Source organism: Emys orbicularis, chromosome 5 (assembly GCF_028017835.1).
Source record: "Emys orbicularis isolate rEmyOrb1 chromosome 5, rEmyOrb1.hap1, whole genome shotgun sequence".
NCBI lineage: Eukaryota > Metazoa > Chordata > Testudines > Emydidae > Emys > Emys orbicularis.
Genome location: NC_088687.1, coordinates 13,861,058 through 13,877,401, shown reverse-complemented (window position 1 = coordinate 13,877,401; position 16,344 = coordinate 13,861,058). Strand labels below are relative to the sequence as shown.

Here is a 16,344-nt window from a genome sequence, read left to right as displayed (position 1 = left end):
TTTATTTCATTCAGGCATGCAGAATGTACACATTGTTGCATTTTTCCTTCTTTAAATGATTGGCTTTCTGCAGTTTACCATTGTTTACAATCTGACAGCGCTAGAAACATACCATCCAAAGATCCTCACACACCCTTATTCATCCCAGCCACTGGCTTGCATCTAATATTGACAGCTGACAAATAACCCTGACAGCTGACAAACAATCCCAACAGTGTACCACTAAAAATCTTACTACAGCTGCAAACACCCTTTTTAATCTCAGTAACGATCTGGCATCTCATTTTGAGAACTATTCAGAGATCTTTGATCAAAATCTCCTCCCACCACCTCTTCTTCCAGACACGTCTCATCTTACTTAAGATGCCTTTTGTTTTAATAAGAGGCCCATTTTTCTTGATGGAGTTACATCACAGCTTTTCAGAAACCATTCCTGTGGGGGAACTGGGTCTGTATAATGGGAATTGTTAGCCAATGTAGAATTAGATTATCAGTAAGATTGCATGGGAGAATTTTTGTGGGAGTACTCTGCAACAGAAGCTGTTTTTCCTTGGGGTTGTTTTAGTAGTTCTGTTTAGGCCTAATTGTTTGGCTTTCAGACCGTGTAATAAAGTATCAAAGCACATTTTTTTAAAATCACTTCAGCCACTGCAATGTGCCCCTTTTGTCCCTACAGAAAGGGAAATGTTTACCCTGAATTGCCACCAACTACAAGAACAAGAGTATCACATTGAATTTAAACGGTTGCTCTTGGTACCAGCCACTGTTATGGTGTCACCTTCTATTTCAGGCTAGGAAGCTCATCAGTGACTTTGCCATTATCTTGTCCATTCTGATTTTCTGTGGAATAGATGCCCTAGTAGGTGTGGATACACCGAAACTAATTGTGCCAAGTGAATTCAAGGTAGGTAAAAGTGGTCTCTCAACACACAACCATTATTTTACTCTGTGGCTTCTGTTGCACTCTGCTGTTTCTATCTTCCTCCTGTGAAATTACCAACCATCAGACCAACAGTCATACAAAAATAAGCTATCCAGGAAGGATTGTATTGCTGAGCCAGTTAGAAAGCAGTTTATTTAGAAGTGCAAATTTATATCATCTCCATTAACACCATGTCAATTGGCTGAAATGTCTTCTAAAATGTAATGACAAAACTTGAACGTAGAGCGGGATCCTGCCAAGCTTGCTTATGTTCAGTAGCACCTTAGTCCATGATTTCAGTGGGCCAAATTGTGTTGTGCTTACTCACAGGGCCGGCTTTAAGCCGATTCGGCCGATTCCCCGGAATGGGGGCCCCGCGCCTAAGAGGGCCCCGCAATGTCCGGGGCTGCTGGCGGAGCGGGGAAAAAAAAAAAAAAAAGCCGCGTCCTGCTTCTCCCCCCTCCCTCCAGCGCTTGCGCCGCCATACAGCTGATCAGCGCAAGCCTGGGAGGGAGGGGTGAGGAGGAGGAATGCGGCGTGCTTGGGGAAGACGCGGGACCAGGGCAGGGATTTGGGGAGGGATCCAATGGGGGCAGGGAGTGGGTGGGGCTGGGGGGGGCAAGGCGGGGATTTGGGGAGGGATCCAATGGGGGCAGGGAGTGGGTGGGGCTGGGGGGGCAAGGCGGGCATTTGGGGAGGGATCCAATGAGGCAGGGAGGGGGCGGAGTTGGGGCAGGGAGGGGGCGCGAGACAATTCGCGTCCCTGGTGTGGGGCCCCACACCTGCTAAAGCCAGCCCTGCTTACTCACACCGGTGAGCCTTCACTCGCCCATGTAGTTTCACTGCTTTCAGTGCTTGAATGTGCTTGAGAGAGAGAGAGACACTCCACAATCTGGACCAGCAGGACTACTTGAAGAGAGTGCTGCTACTCAACATGAACAAGGATGGCAGAATCTGACCCCTAATAACCACTTCTAGGTTTTAAACTTCAACTGACATTCGTATATGGGAAGAATTAATCCCAAATTGTCAGTGTCCTCAGGAATCTTTCTTTAGTCAGCTTGACATATTAGTGTTTGGGTCCTTTTGCTGCCTGGATAAACATGCTTTGGTTGGGGGGGAGGTCGTTAACATGTCGCCACTCTGATGCCTGTTTTCCTCTCTTTGCGCTTGAAGCCAACCAGCCCCCACAGAGGCTGGTTCGTCCCACCCTTCGGAGGGAACCCCTGGTGGGTGTACCTTGCAGCAGCCATCCCTGCGCTGCTGGTGACCATTCTCATCTTCATGGACCAGCAAATCACAGCTGTCATCGTCAACAGGAAAGAGCACAAGCTCAAGGTGGGTGCCTTGTACCTTGCATGAGTGCAGCAAAGTAGCGCCTATCCTCTCCGTGACAGAGCCGGGGAGAGAGCCTGTGGTGGTAATGGGCACCTGCTCCCTTCAAAATACTATGATTGGTATTTAGTAATAGCATGTATTTTGTTCTAGCACAGATTATTCTTCCAGATTTGAAAGCAAAGTCATCACTTCAGCTTGAAAGCGACCGTATTTCTCGAACAACGCTTGTTGTTAAAGCAAAGGACTCAGACGGTGGGCCAGATCCTGATGTTTTTACTCTGTCACAACTCCTTTTGACTTCAGTAGGCGTTCTTTCTGAGTGAGGATGGAATAAACCCCGAGGACCAGATCCTTGGCCATCACCAAAGGCCCCAGTGCAGGGAATCCTTGTAGGGCATAACGCCGGCATGATCATTGCTAGCCACATACTCCTCCCGCCATTGGAGTAGGGGCCTTGTCAGGCTTATCCACACAGCACTCCTCCTGCTGCTTGTCTTGCAAAGAGGTCCCTAGGGAGCCGCTCTAATCGCTGCAAATTAGAGCAGCCTTATGCTGTGAGCAGATACTTTTGCTTACACCCACCTTTGATTCCCCAAGTGTGAACACGGTACATCTTAAAACAGCCCTGAGTAAGGCTTGAGATACCCTGACCCTCTCCCTGCAGGAAGTGGACTGTTAACCGAACAAACTCCCAAGTAATGGGAAAAAAGGCTATTAGATTTCACATGTGAATCAGTTATTCCAAAAATTCTCACCTGTGGCTTCTGCTCCTAGTGCTGTCTCATTGGTTTTCAGCACCACTGCCATGGCACGAAAGGAAAAGATGACAAAGCAACACAGAGGGGGACTTAGGAGAACAATAGTGAGAAGAAAAATGGTTTTCCCTGCATGGATGCCCTTCTTAACTTAAGTTGGGCACACTGGTGTGTCCTGCAGGTAGAGCACAACAGCAGAGCACAGGAAGCTGGCCATCCCTGTTGCAAAGGTGTTTCTCCTTGGATTTAGTGGTCAGAGTTTTGGGGGAGATGGCTCATTGTTTCCACCTGCTGTTTGCTGTCCCCTGGGTCAGCAAGTGAGGTGCAGGTGAACGGGGCAGATACATGAGGTGAGAACTTTTCCGAATTCATCTTTAACTAACAAAAGGGGGCACTGACTGCTTGAAACTGGCCTCTCTGTCTGCAGTAGTGCTCTCAGCAGTACTAGACATCTATGCTAGACAGTTCCTGTGGCAGAGGGAGGGTAAACAAAGCTCATTCCAGAATCCATCCGCACTGGTCCCTGAGTTGGCAAGAGGTAGTAAAAAGCATTTCCTCCCACCCGGAGCTGAACGTCCTCAAATCCCCAGTCCCTACTAGCTTGGAGCTCAGCCAGGAGCTTGGGGGAATAGCAGTAATTTCTAACAGAGCTGGTCTCAGCTGAGTTTTCAATTCTTGTCTGGTGAAGGGTCAAAAAAGGCCTTTTATCACGGAAAGATTTTTTCAGTCTGAGGACAGAATAAATTGGCCTTGATAGTTCTGCAGGACTCTGTGATTTGAAGAAAAGGGGGAGGAAGGGTACTCAAATCTGTGCGTCACACCAGGAGGTGCTGGAGCAGGGGTGCTGCTGCTGCTCCTTTTTCACTTGCCGCTCCCTGGTTTTCCAGTACCCATATGCTGAAGAAGGAAAAGAAAATGCTTAAGAACATAAGAACGGCCATGCTGGGTCAGACCAGTGGTCTATCTAGCCCAGTATCCTGTCTCTGGCAGTGGCCAGTGCCAGATGCTTCAGATAGAATGGACAGATCAGGACACTTTTGAGTGATCCATCCTCTGTTGTCCAGTCCCAGCTTCTGCCAACGGGAGGTTTAGGAACACCCGGAGTACGGTTTTGTGTCATGGACTATCTTGACTAATAGCCATTGATGGATCTATCCTCCATGATCTTATCTAATTATCTCATTTGATGTGAATATGCAGGATAGAAGTATGGTGTCCACTTAGCCTTTGAGATGTATGTGATGAGACCCACACCATCCCTCTGGTGGAAAGGCTAATGCGCATTCCTGCAGTTATGCAGTGCCAGTTAGGCACATGGACAGAACCCGCTCCATCTGAAGAAGTGGGGCTTAAAAGGGTGCGAGTGGCTGCAGAGATGGGGGTTTGTTTTCCTTGGAACGGGGTAGCTGCCAGGGTCTGCTAGCGAGCTCCAGTAACAAGGGAGCTCAGCCTGAGGCAGTTGCTAATCTTTTCCTTCAAGCCCCCTCTTTGAGGCAGACAGACACTCAAGCTCGGTATGAGCAAAGGCTCTGGAGGGCTGCATCCAGCAGTGCCCTGCGGTGGGTACTGGGAAGCACCGCCAGGGGCTAGGGACAAGGGGATTGTAAATTGGGCTCTGAAAGGGTCCTGGGAGTGAGCTGGGCTCCTGCCAGGAACAATAAGATTGCTCAGGAGTGGGGGCAAGAGACTCAAAGATGCCCGGGCTGAGGGTTGGCTGACTACAACATGGTTGAACCAGTGTTGCCAATCAGGGCCGGCTCTAGGATTTTTGCCGCCCCAAGCAAAAACAATTTTGGCCGCCCCACCCCCGGCCCCGCCTCAACTCTGCCCCTTCCCCAAATCCCCAGCCCTGCCTCCTCCCCCCAGGCTCTCAAGCCTAGGTGGGAGGGAGGGGGAGAAGCAGCGCGCGCGCCGCGGCCACTCGGGATCTCCCCCTCCCTCCCAGGTTTGAGAGCCTGGGAGGGAGGGGGAGCAGCGGCGCGCGAATCAGCTGTTTCGCGCGCAGTGACGAGCGAGCGGCAGCAGCGGAGGTGAGCTAGGGCGGCTGGGGCACATTTTTAGGGGCGGCATCCTGGTGCCGGCCATGCCGCCCCTAAAAATGTGCCGCCCCAAGCACCAGCTTGTTTTGCTGGTGCCTAGAGCCGGCCCTGTTGCCAATACCTGCCATTCATCCCTCTGAAGCATTCCCGACTGTGACATCAAAAGGCACCTTGGAGGATAGGATTTCTGCCAGCGTGGCTGCACTGCTGCCTTCCTGGGTTTCCAGTTCACTTTCCTTTTTATTTTTTTCCAGCAAGAAATACAGATAGTGAATCAATGCCAGCCCCACGCTGATCCCTGCATGAGAGATTCGTGAAACCTGTGGGGTGTGGTCCGTGGGGGTGTTTCTAAACTGCTGTTTGCGTCACAGGGGTCGGACCCAGCTGCTCACCTCATGGGCGGGAAGCTAATCAAGCTAGTCACTAGCTCAGCCCTCTCTCTGGCCGCCGCTGATTGACAACTTTCCCTCCCCAGAGAAGCTATTGACTGTTGCTGTCTTCAAAAGGAAGAAGCTGCTTTGTGGTGGTGGCTGGCTTTCTTCGTCTGCCTTCAAGGGATACTGGGGGGTTGCACCCCCCATCTTGTATCTTAAGGACTCTCCCTCCCCCCCCCCCCAGATTCCCAGAGTCATGTGAGGAAGGGCTCAAGAAATAATCTGACCCTGTTGTCCCACAGGGCAGGGGGAAAGGAAAAGAGTCCTGCCCCACCAGAGTGGCTGTCTCATTAAGCCCAGAGAGCTACATTGCCCTGTAAGGGTAGGTCTACACTACCTGTTGGATCGGCGGGTAGTGATTGATCTATCGGAGATCGATTTATTGTGTCTAGTGTAGACACGATAAATCGATCCCCGATCGCTCTGCCGTCTACTCCTGTACTCCACTGCGGCGAGAGGCGGAAGCGGAGTCGACGGGCGAGCGGCGGCAGTTGACCCTGCGCCGTGAGGACGCGAGGTAAGTCGACCTAAGATATGTAAGATACGCTATTCTTGTAGCTGAAGTTGCATATCTTAGGCCGATTTCCCGCCCTCCCAGTGTAGACCAGGCCTAAGACTTCCTTAGCCACTGGGACTTCCCTGCCTAATGTGTGGCAACTAAGCAATGACTTAGGGTCCCTGAGTTTCCACACTAAGTCTTCTCGGTGGCTGCTGCTTTTCTTGGGGAGCAGCCACTGGAAGAAGGGACTCTTTTTTCCTCTTTCCATGGCCCTGTGTGTGTGATGGGTAGACGGCAGGAGTTAGTTGTCATGCCAAATCCTGACCTCTAGGCTACAAAACTCAGTAAATCCTAGAGTTTGAAGGGATGACAGGACACTGGCTCTGCCCTGTGGGCCTCTGTCACCCCCTGTACTTACAAGATCAGGGAGTGACCATAGGGTGACCCATCAGAGAGAGGCACTGGGCCCACCAGGTGATGGCGATAGGGAGTCGGAGGGTTCTGGGGCTTGTTGAGAGGGAAGCCAGCTGAGGGAGGATCCTATGGCACATTAGAAACATGTATAATAGACAGAGCGGGGTGTGCAGATTTTTCTGCTGTGTAAGCCTCTTGCCACCATGCTGGAGGAGCATCTTGAACCCTGAACACCGGCTCCGTATGGGTGGGTCCGAGATTCAGTATGAATACCCTTGTACAGCTCTAATTATTGTCGCTGACATCCCCCATCTGACCATTTCAGATGGGAAGATGATGTGAATTAACTGAGCAGTAACTAGAATCCAGTGGATAGAGCTGAGGATACCACCGTGCCTACCTGACCTTATGCTTGCTGGTAGGCTCATGCATAGGGGTTTTTGTTTATTCTAAAGCCTGCCTTTCTCTCAAGTAAAAGGATCCTTAAAGCTGGAACCTTAGACTGGAGCTGATTTTTGCTTTGACTGTTTTGTTTTTATTACAGCATAAGGGTCAGGGTTTCTTTTGCCTTATCAAAATGAGCAAAGTTTCTGTAGATTTGACAAGCCCCTATTAATATATATTTAATAGCATGGTTATCGTACAAGGAAATCACTGATCGATAGCTTTAAGCAATATGCAAAACAAGGTTTGTTTGTATAACCGTTACACCTGAGTGAACTCAGCATGTTGGTCTGACTGTCTGATATTAAGAATCTAGGCCTCGGAGTCTTTGGGGTGATGAGATAGTGGGGTAAATCCACTCTAGACTAGAAATGCCAACAGGCAGACCCCAGTGTGACAGTTGATTTTTTTTATTTTGTTTTTGTTTAACTGCACAGTAGACTACAAGGAAAGGAAGTGAAGAGACTTTAATTAGAATCAATAAGGAAAGTAGCCTCAATTGCCCGTTTATGAATGTTCTTTAAAGAACTTTGTAGTCACTAATATAGTCACAATATGGTATGTAATGATATTTTTAAATAAACGCTCTAAACTGGCCCTTTACAGTTTCTCATACCCTATGGAGTTTTGCCTGCCCTGCAGGATGAATTCCATTGAATAATATTGAGTTCCTGTAAAAAGGACTCTCCCTTCTGCAGGACGGGAGGCATTTTAAAAGGGCTGGAATGTAGGAATAAAGACTGATTCATAATGAGGGTTATATTGGGGTCATTATTTAGGTGTGAACCTAATAAATAATATAATTACCATGATATGGTAACGATTGGCATTATTTCACAACACATGAAGATTTAAGATCAACCTGAAATTGACCTCAAAGAGTGGGTTAGAATAATAGGGGAAAGGGAAAGGTGTTTTTTGTTGTGTTTTGTTTTGTTTTTTATTAAAAGATTGCCTTTGATTGGGATCTGGATCAAGAAATGCTGGCTGACTGCTGAGATTGGCATAAATATACTTCTGGACTCCTTATTTCTTTAGCAAGGTGAACATCAGTCCTAGTTCATCTTATTCCAGGCTATCCATGTATTATTATTCTTCACACAGCTTCCTAAAGGTTAAAGCCTTTCTTTAACCTTAATTAGAAGAACACCATAAAAAGAAAGTGAATATGGAGGCTAGATACAGCCATGAACTGTACAAACAGTTTTCTGGAAGATCCACCAAAAGGTAGAATCAGCATCCGTATGCATTTTGCAGGGGGCTTATTTCCTCACCCACGATTGTGAACTTCCTTTCCATAGCCTCCATTTCAGACGGTGTCTCTTCTCGCCAACCCAGCATTTATGCTGCTTCACAAATGTAGCCATTTTATCTCCATTAGGAGTAAGCCTCAGGGAGGCAGTGGATGACTGAAAACGGCATCCTTTTCTTGGTGGCGTCCATCTCCTCCTCAGGACTCATGTCTCAGCAGTATTGGTCATTCAGGCTCTTTGGTTTCCTGTACATTTCCCGGTGAAGTTGTTTACCACTTAAATGATGACTAGCAGTGATATGCTGTGGGTGAGTGGGGGGCTGTCTCTCCTCGGAGCTCATTAAAATTCTCCCACCAAATTGAAGGGAAAGTTGGGGTAATCTCCCTGCCTCTGACAGAGACACTGTTATTCTGGCTACTGCTGGAGAAACATCCCTGGGCTCATTAAAGTGTCTCTGAAGAGATAAATTTTCTCTTGCTTTTGAGTAGATTGAATCTAATGGGCAGGTATTTAAAAAAAAACAAAAAAAAACTGCCAGGGAAGAATTCCTACCATCCCTCTCTGCAAAGTCGACACCTCCACGCCAACTTGAGTTCAGTTTAATACAAACTGAACGCTACTTTTCTAGCAACACACTGTATATTTTTTCCAGTAACAAAGTATAAACTTTTGACCAAAGTGCTGTTTAATGTAAAAATTTGTTTCCTGCTTCCTTTGTTATGGTTATGAGAACATGTTTTGTTTAAATGGCGGTGGGGGAGTGGGAGAGAAATGAATGGATTTGTAGTCCCTCTCTGCTCCTCAGCAGCAAACATGGCCCTGGTACATAAAATCTACTGGCAGGCTAAAGTGGGGACAGTTTTCGTGGGAGTGCCTTGTTACACTATTGGCAGCACATCACTGACTAGCAGACTGAATTTTGCTGGCCTGTTAACCAAGGTAAAGTGGTACACGTGGTAGGAAAACAATGGACAGTATTCAGGTCTTGCCAGGTATCTTTCCCTGCTAGAACATCGCTCAGCAGGTCTGACTCACCTGTTACTGCTAATAAACTCAAATTTAACAGATCTTAAAACATCTAATCTTCAAAATATGAAATTTTGTAGATCCTGTTCTTAATAATGCTCCCTCCTTTCCTGTCTCACCCCTTATGGTTCAGTGATTTGGAGTTTTTTCTGTTGTCCTCTTAGTCTGCTTGCTGTTTATGTATACCAATAATTTTCTCAATTTCAATTTCCAAATCAATTTCATCAAGTTATTAGAAGACCGCATATTGAGATTTTAAAGCAGCCTGGAGAATTTGGACACCATCCTCCCTTTAAAATTAATGATCCCCTAGATTGCTTTGAAAATCTCAAACAACAGTACACAAATCTGGAGGCGGTTCATAAAAATAAAGTACCGTGGTGGCCATTTATGAAGTCAGCATTTTCCCACTGCAGTCACTAAAATCCTGCACTTGCTTCCTGTTCTAAGTACAGGATCTTCGATACCACAGTGTGATAACTGTTGGTAAACATTGACTTTTGGCACTGTTTGGCTTTGATAACCCTTCTAGCTTAAGTGTGCTGTCAGGTAGACTTTAGTAAGTCATTATGCTCATACTTATTTCACAATAGGTTCTTAAAACTAATGTTAAGCTGTGGACTAGTTTTATTAAGGGGTACCCTGGGTTTCTAAAGCTTTGTGATGTCCAGGGCATCACTTAAGCTAGCTGGGGGTGACTTTTCTAAAAAAGACACCGTCATAGTTAATATCAGATGAAAGGATCTTTGCAAGGAGTAAGGGCTTCCATTATGTGGATGGATGTGTGGAATTTGTATTATGAATAACTATCTCCTTCCTAAAGAAGTACTCCACAAATGGGATTTGTGGATGCTTTGTAAATCAGAACACCCGAGCCCAAGAAGGAGAAAATGCATGTAATGTATCCAGCCCGCGGATGATTTGGGGCCTTCGTTTCTATGACGGATTTCCAAATAATGAGTCATTTCATTCCTGCAGATATTTGTTCAGCATTGCATTCACCTTCACACTAATTGACGTTGTGTCTGAGGCTTTCCTGTAAATGTGCTCTCTGTGATCATGACTAGACCAGAGGTGGGCAAACTACGGCCCGTGGGACCGTCCTGCCTGGCCCTTGAGCTCCTGGCCAGGGAGGCTAGCCCCCAGTCCCTCCTCCCCCGCAGCCTCAGCTCACCGCGCTGCCAGCGCTGTGGGCGGCGGGGCTGTGAGCTCCTGGTAGGCAGCGCGGCAGGCTCCGGCCGGGCGGCGCGGCTGCCAGTCCCGCTGCTCTGAGCGGCATGGTAAGGGGGCGGGGAGCGGGGGGGTTGGATAAGGGGCAGGAGGTCCTGGGGGTCAGTTGGGGGACAGGGAGCAGGGGGCGGTTGGATGGGGCGGAGGTTCTGGGGGGGAGGGGCGGTCAGGGGATGGGGAACTGGGGTGGCGGGGGTTGGATAGGCATGGGAGTCCCGGGGGGCCTGTCGGGGCGGGGGTGTGGATAGGGGTTGGAGCAGTCAGGGGACAGGGAGCAGGGGAGGTTGGATGGGGGGGTCCCGGAGGGGGTGGTCAGGGGACAAGGAGCCAGGGGGGTTGGATGGTTCGGGGGTTCTGAGGGGAGCAGTCGGGCGGGAAGTGGGAGGGGGCAGATAGGGGGCGGGGGCCAGGCTGTTTGGGGAGGCACAGCCTTCCCTACCCGGCCCTCCATACAGTTTCGGAACCCCGATGTGGCCCTCAGGCCAAAAAGTTTGCCCACCCCTGGACTAGACCCATATGCACAAGCAGGATATAACTCTTGGCCTTCTGCTGTGTCTAGAGAGATGCCCTGTTGTAACTGGGTCTGTAGGATAACAGCTAACTCTCCCTTATAAACCACTATCTTGCTTTTTAGGTAGTTGCTCCATGTCCCAGCACTTTCCAAGTTCTCTTGTTGCCATAACAATCTCATGGGGTGCAAATGGACCATTCTGTTTTCTAAGACACTGCTGCAATTTTGTAGGGGTCTTGGACATGTGATTGATAAGAGCAGAATTTCTGAGGATGGTAAAGTGGACTATGTCATTACAGATAATTTTGCAGGGGTCTTGGGCATGTGATTTCCTTGTCAACACAATAGCTAATAAAGTAAGGGGGACAGTTAACTATAAAAATAGCACTATACAATGGTGTGTTTGGGGAGTGGTTTTTTTAAAAGGGCGTATTACCAAGTGAAAGAACGGACAGTCTAGAGCTGCTTTGAAATACCCTGCAAGATTATACCCAGGAAATGTATATATTTTTAGTACTTGAACATAATATTGTTTGGATAGTTTACATTCCTGCCAAGATTCAGTGTGCATCCAGTCTAATTTTTGCCGGTTTGTATTACTTTCTGTAGCTGTTCTCAGCCCATAGTTTGATTTGACTAATACCCTTTGTATGGAATTATTTTGCTGGTTGGTGGGCTTGAACTCCCCTCCCCGCATGTAGTATATGTGCATGTTTTTTATATATGGTGATCAATTAATTACTGGTGGACTTTCTGCAATTTTGATCTCTTCCTCACAAGGCTGCCTACCCCCTTTATTTGTTAAGTCACCCACCACCTGTGTACATTGATAATTCAGCCTCTGAAGGTCATCAGGTCATACTCTGCTAACTTCTGATCAAGATGATTTGTGTGCAATTACCATCAGTCTAGAACTATGAGAAGGTCCTGGTGCTCTAAAACGTTTGATGATTAGCTGAATACTAGAATGTTTCTTGCCTGTCTCCCTCCACAGAAAGGTGCTGGCTATCATCTGGATTTGTTTTGGGTGGCTGTTCTGATGATTATATGTTCCTTCATGGCCCTGCCCTGGTACGTTGCTGCTACTGTGATCTCCATTGCCCACATCGATAGCTTGAAGATGGAGACCGAGACCTCAGCACCTGGAGAACAACCCAAGTTTCTGGGAGTGAGGTACGGCAAACCAAAAGCGGCCTTGTTTGCATGCAAAGATCAGTGTGTGCTGTAAGTGATCTAGCACCAAACAGGGCAAAGGCAGAGAGACTCAAGGGGAAGAGATGTCAGATTTACAGCACATTTTCAGCTTAGCTGAGATTTCCTCAGAACTCCTTTAGTCCTCATTGGTTGTATTCGCTTAGAAGTTTGTATTGAGTAGATCCTCTCCAGGGTTGTTTCCTAAAAGGGAAAAAAGTTGTCTTAAAACTTGTGTGTGTGTGAGAGAGAGACTGAAACTTTTAATAAAAGTTGTATATTGTTTTTCACTGCTTTGAGAGTGAAATATGTAGGCTGAGATTTTTCAAAACTGACTAAGAGACTTGGCCGCAAAACTCCCAGAGGAGTGTGGCTAATTTCCCTGGGTGGCTTTGAAAAGCTGATCTGTAATGATAAGAGCAGGCTTTCTGAGGATGGGAAAGTGGACAATGTCATTACAGATAACTTTGTAATTGGAAATTAGACAGATGTACATGAACAAATTCAGTGGCCAAAAAAAATCAAACTTGTGGTGCCTAAAGCAACCAGCTCTACCTAATCCGGCAATTTAATGCAATATGTAGGTACCCAGACTGAGTGGCCTTAAGTGACTTTAGCCGGAGCAGCTGTGCATCTGAAATTCAGGACACTTACTTAGGTGCTTAAATGTGAATTTAGGTACCTAACTTTACATACTCGAAAATGTTGGCCAGTGTATTTTCAGACTTGCTGAGCAACCCTGGCTCCCCCTGAGGGCAATGAGAAGTGCAGACGCTCAGCACTTCCATAGAAAGTCAGACCAATAGTGCATGACTTTCTTCTGTAAGTGTGCTGACCAGCATACAAAATTGTGGTTTCCTTCTTAGACGAGGATTCAAAATATGCCACCAGCTAATGAATCAGTAGCCAATGATTTATCATTGATACGCGTATAACACACATTGCCAATCACCAGGGGCGGCAGACAGGTTGCCTTCGGCGGCATGCCTGCAGGAGGTCCACCGGTCGCGCAGCTTCGGCGTACCCGCCGCCGAATTGCCACTGAATCCGGGGGACCTCCTGCAGGCAAGCCGCCGAAGGCTGCCTCCCTGCTGCCCTCGCAGGGACAGGCAGGGTGCCCCCCGCGGCTTGCCGCCCCAGGCACGCGCTTGGAGCACTGGTGCCTGGAGCCGCCACTGCCAATCACATACAAAGAATTTAGCCTGCCCATTGATGGCTTGTGACATTACGCTTTCAAACATGTTCCTCCAAAATTGATTTGTAACATCCTACTGATTTGCTAGTAATTTGTTTGTTATTTAGCTATCTGAGTAAAAATGACACTCTGGGAATAGTCTCCATTTTCAAAGGAGCCAGGTTTTCAAAGATGGGTGCAAACTGCTGCACCCACAAATCAGGCAATTGGACAAACATGCAAATACATGTTTTTTGCATTAGCAAACAGTGTGCATGTTCAATGTGTGTGCATGATGTTTCTGGCCATACCATTGCCACCCACCTTTGAAAATCTGGCCTCAAAAACTAATCGTTAGAGTCTGGTGTTTTGGTTTTTTTTTGTTTTGTTTTTTTGGAGAATTGAACAGAGAATGAAACCTAGGTTAAAGCAGGAGCTACACCAGTAACTATCTGATTTGGTTTCAGGGAGCAGAGAGTCACTGGAATCATTGTATTCATTCTCACTGGTGTGTCAGTCTTTATGGCTCCCATCTTAAAGGTAAATATGTTAAATTTTCCCCTTTTCCTTCTTCTTGGGACACTGAAAGATAAGGAAGCTGCCCACACTGCAATAACAGACTGTTTTATGATAAGACTGTCATCATAGCAGTATGGAAAAGGAGATTAGGGAGAATTATTGATGTAGTTTTATAATTTAGTGAGAGCTTAAAATACATGATTTTTCCTCCTAAAAAGTTTATCTGTAGGTTGATAGTGTTGCCAAGAAATTTTAAGATTGGGTTTTTTTGTTTTCTTTTAATACAAGAGTTGCTTTAAATGTTTGCGTGCAGCACTGTTCTATTGTACTTCATATGTTTCATGCATCTGCCACATGCATGTGCTCATGCAAAATATACTGCAGACAAATTTAGAGAGCTTCTTGGAGCCATGCTGGAAGCATAAGAACATAAGAAAGGCCGTACTGGGTCAGACCAAAGGTCCATCTAGCCCAGTATCTGTCTACCGACAGTGGCCAATGCCAGGTGCCCCAGAGGGAGTGAACCTAACAGGCAATGATCAAGTGATCTCTCTCCTGCCATCCATCTCCATCCTCTGACGAACAGAGGCTAGGGACACCATTCTTACCCATCCTGGCTAATAGCCATTTATGGACTTAGCCACCATGAATTTATCCAGTCCCCTTTTAAACATTGTTATAGTCCTAGCCTTCACAACCTCCTCAGGTAAGGAGTTCCACAAGTTGACTGTGCGCTGCGTGAAGAAGAACTTCCTTTTATTTGTTGTAAACCTGCTGCCTATTAATTTCATTTGGTGACCCCTAGTTCTTGTATTATGGGAATAAGTAAATAACTTTTCCTTATCCACTTTCTCAACATCACTCATGATTTTATATACCTCTATCATGTCCCCCCTTAGTCTTCTCTTTTCCAAACTGAAGAGTCCTAGCCTCTTTAATCTTTCCTCATATGGGACCCTCTCTAAACCCTTAATCATTTTAGTTGCTCTTTTCTGAACCTTTTCTAGTGCTAGAATATCTTTTTTGAGGTGAGGAGACCACATCTGTACACAGTATTCGAGATGTGGGCGTACCATGGATTTATATAAGGGCAATTATATATTCTCAGTCTTATTCTCTATCCCCTTTTTAATGATTCCTAACATCCTGTTTGCTTTTTTGACCGCCTCTGCACACTGCGTGGACAATCCACAATGACGCCAAGATCTTTTTCCTGACTCGTTGTAGCTAAATTAGCCCCCATCATGTTGTATGTATAGTTGGGGTTATTTTTTCCAATGTGCATTACTTTACATTTATCCACATTAAATTTCATTTGCCATTTTGCTGCCCAATCACTTAGTTTTGTGAGATCTTTTTGAAGTTCTTCACAATCTGCTTTGGTCTTAACTATCTTGAGTAGTTTAGTATCATCTGCAAACTTTGCCACCTCACTGTTTACCCCTTTCTCCAGATCATTTATGAATAAATTGAATAGGATTGGTCCTAGGACTGACCCTTGGGGAACACCACTAGTTACCCCTCTCCATTCTGAGAATTTACCATTAATTCCTACCCTTTGTTCCCTGTCCTTTAACCCTTTAAGCATGGTTGATAGCACAGTGTATTTGCTCCATGGAAGACACCGGTTTACAATGAATGTATAGTCAAGAAAAAGAAATGTGAAATTATATAAGTGTATGTGTACAGCTATTTACATACTGCTTTGCATCAGTGGCGTGGCACAAAGAAGTCAGGTATACCACTGAATCTGGTCCTTGCACCTTGAGTCAATGGGAGGTGAAGGAACGGTAGTACTGTGGTATTGATTGTCTTAGCCTGGGGGTGACAGAGAAAATTTCAGACTGATTCCCTTTCCAAACTCCCCTAGAAGCCAGAGTGACTTCACTTTATAGTCTTGGAGGAGGCTGCCAGGTGAAGAATTAGGATTGTTTCTTCAGCATGCATCAGAGGGATGGATATGGTGTGAGATGTGCTTTATGCATGCATCCAGGGCATCCACATATTGTATGTACCAGGAAATCAATGAGCATATCTGAAATAAGACAAATCCTTTAGCTCATCCTGTTAGTACTGTGGAATCCAATTCCTGTAGTACGTTAATTGCCATGAATAACTTTTCAGTGATCTCACATATGAGTGTAGAAAATTTTGCATTTGGCACCCAGCTCATGGTGTTACAACTCAGAGTGTAGACATGACTTAGATGATGAAGAGTATAAAGAATTATTGGCAATCCATAAAGTTCAGCTGGTCTGAGCTAACAGAGCTACTCCATGGGTAAAATTCTGACCCTACTAAAGTCAATGGGAGTTTTCTCACTGACTCCAGTGGGCCTGGATTTAAGCCCTTTAGGTCCAGCTGTCAGAGCATGCATCTGAGCAGTGCTAGGTTCATAAAACTTGCTTTGCCTTTGAATAGAACAACCAAGAGAACTGAACTTCTAGGCTTTCTCCTCTTACATCAGCAATATTTCCATCCCTCAGAAATACTGCCCACCTGACCAGTATGCAAAGTGTATGCATACGAGGAGGATGATATCATAGAAATACAATTTCTTAATCTCCCTGTTTTTCCTGATAGCCAGCTAGTAGA

General features: G+C 46.3%; 1 protein-coding gene across 2 annotated transcripts in view; it reads left to right on the top strand.

Moving 5' to 3' along the window:
• The window catches only part of SLC4A4 (solute carrier family 4 member 4), a 224,516-nt gene that overhangs the window by 191,778 nt on the left and 16,394 nt on the right, over positions 1-16,344 (top strand). For both annotated transcript variants that reach the window (XM_065404796.1, XM_065404797.1), the window contains exons 16-19: positions 791-904; positions 2,099-2,260; positions 11,860-12,038; positions 13,698-13,770. In XM_065404796.1, coding sequence (XP_065260868.1) covers positions 791-904; positions 2,099-2,260; positions 11,860-12,038; positions 13,698-13,770 — 528 coding nt within the window. The remainder of the gene's footprint in view (positions 1-790; positions 905-2,098; positions 2,261-11,859; positions 12,039-13,697; positions 13,771-16,344) is intronic.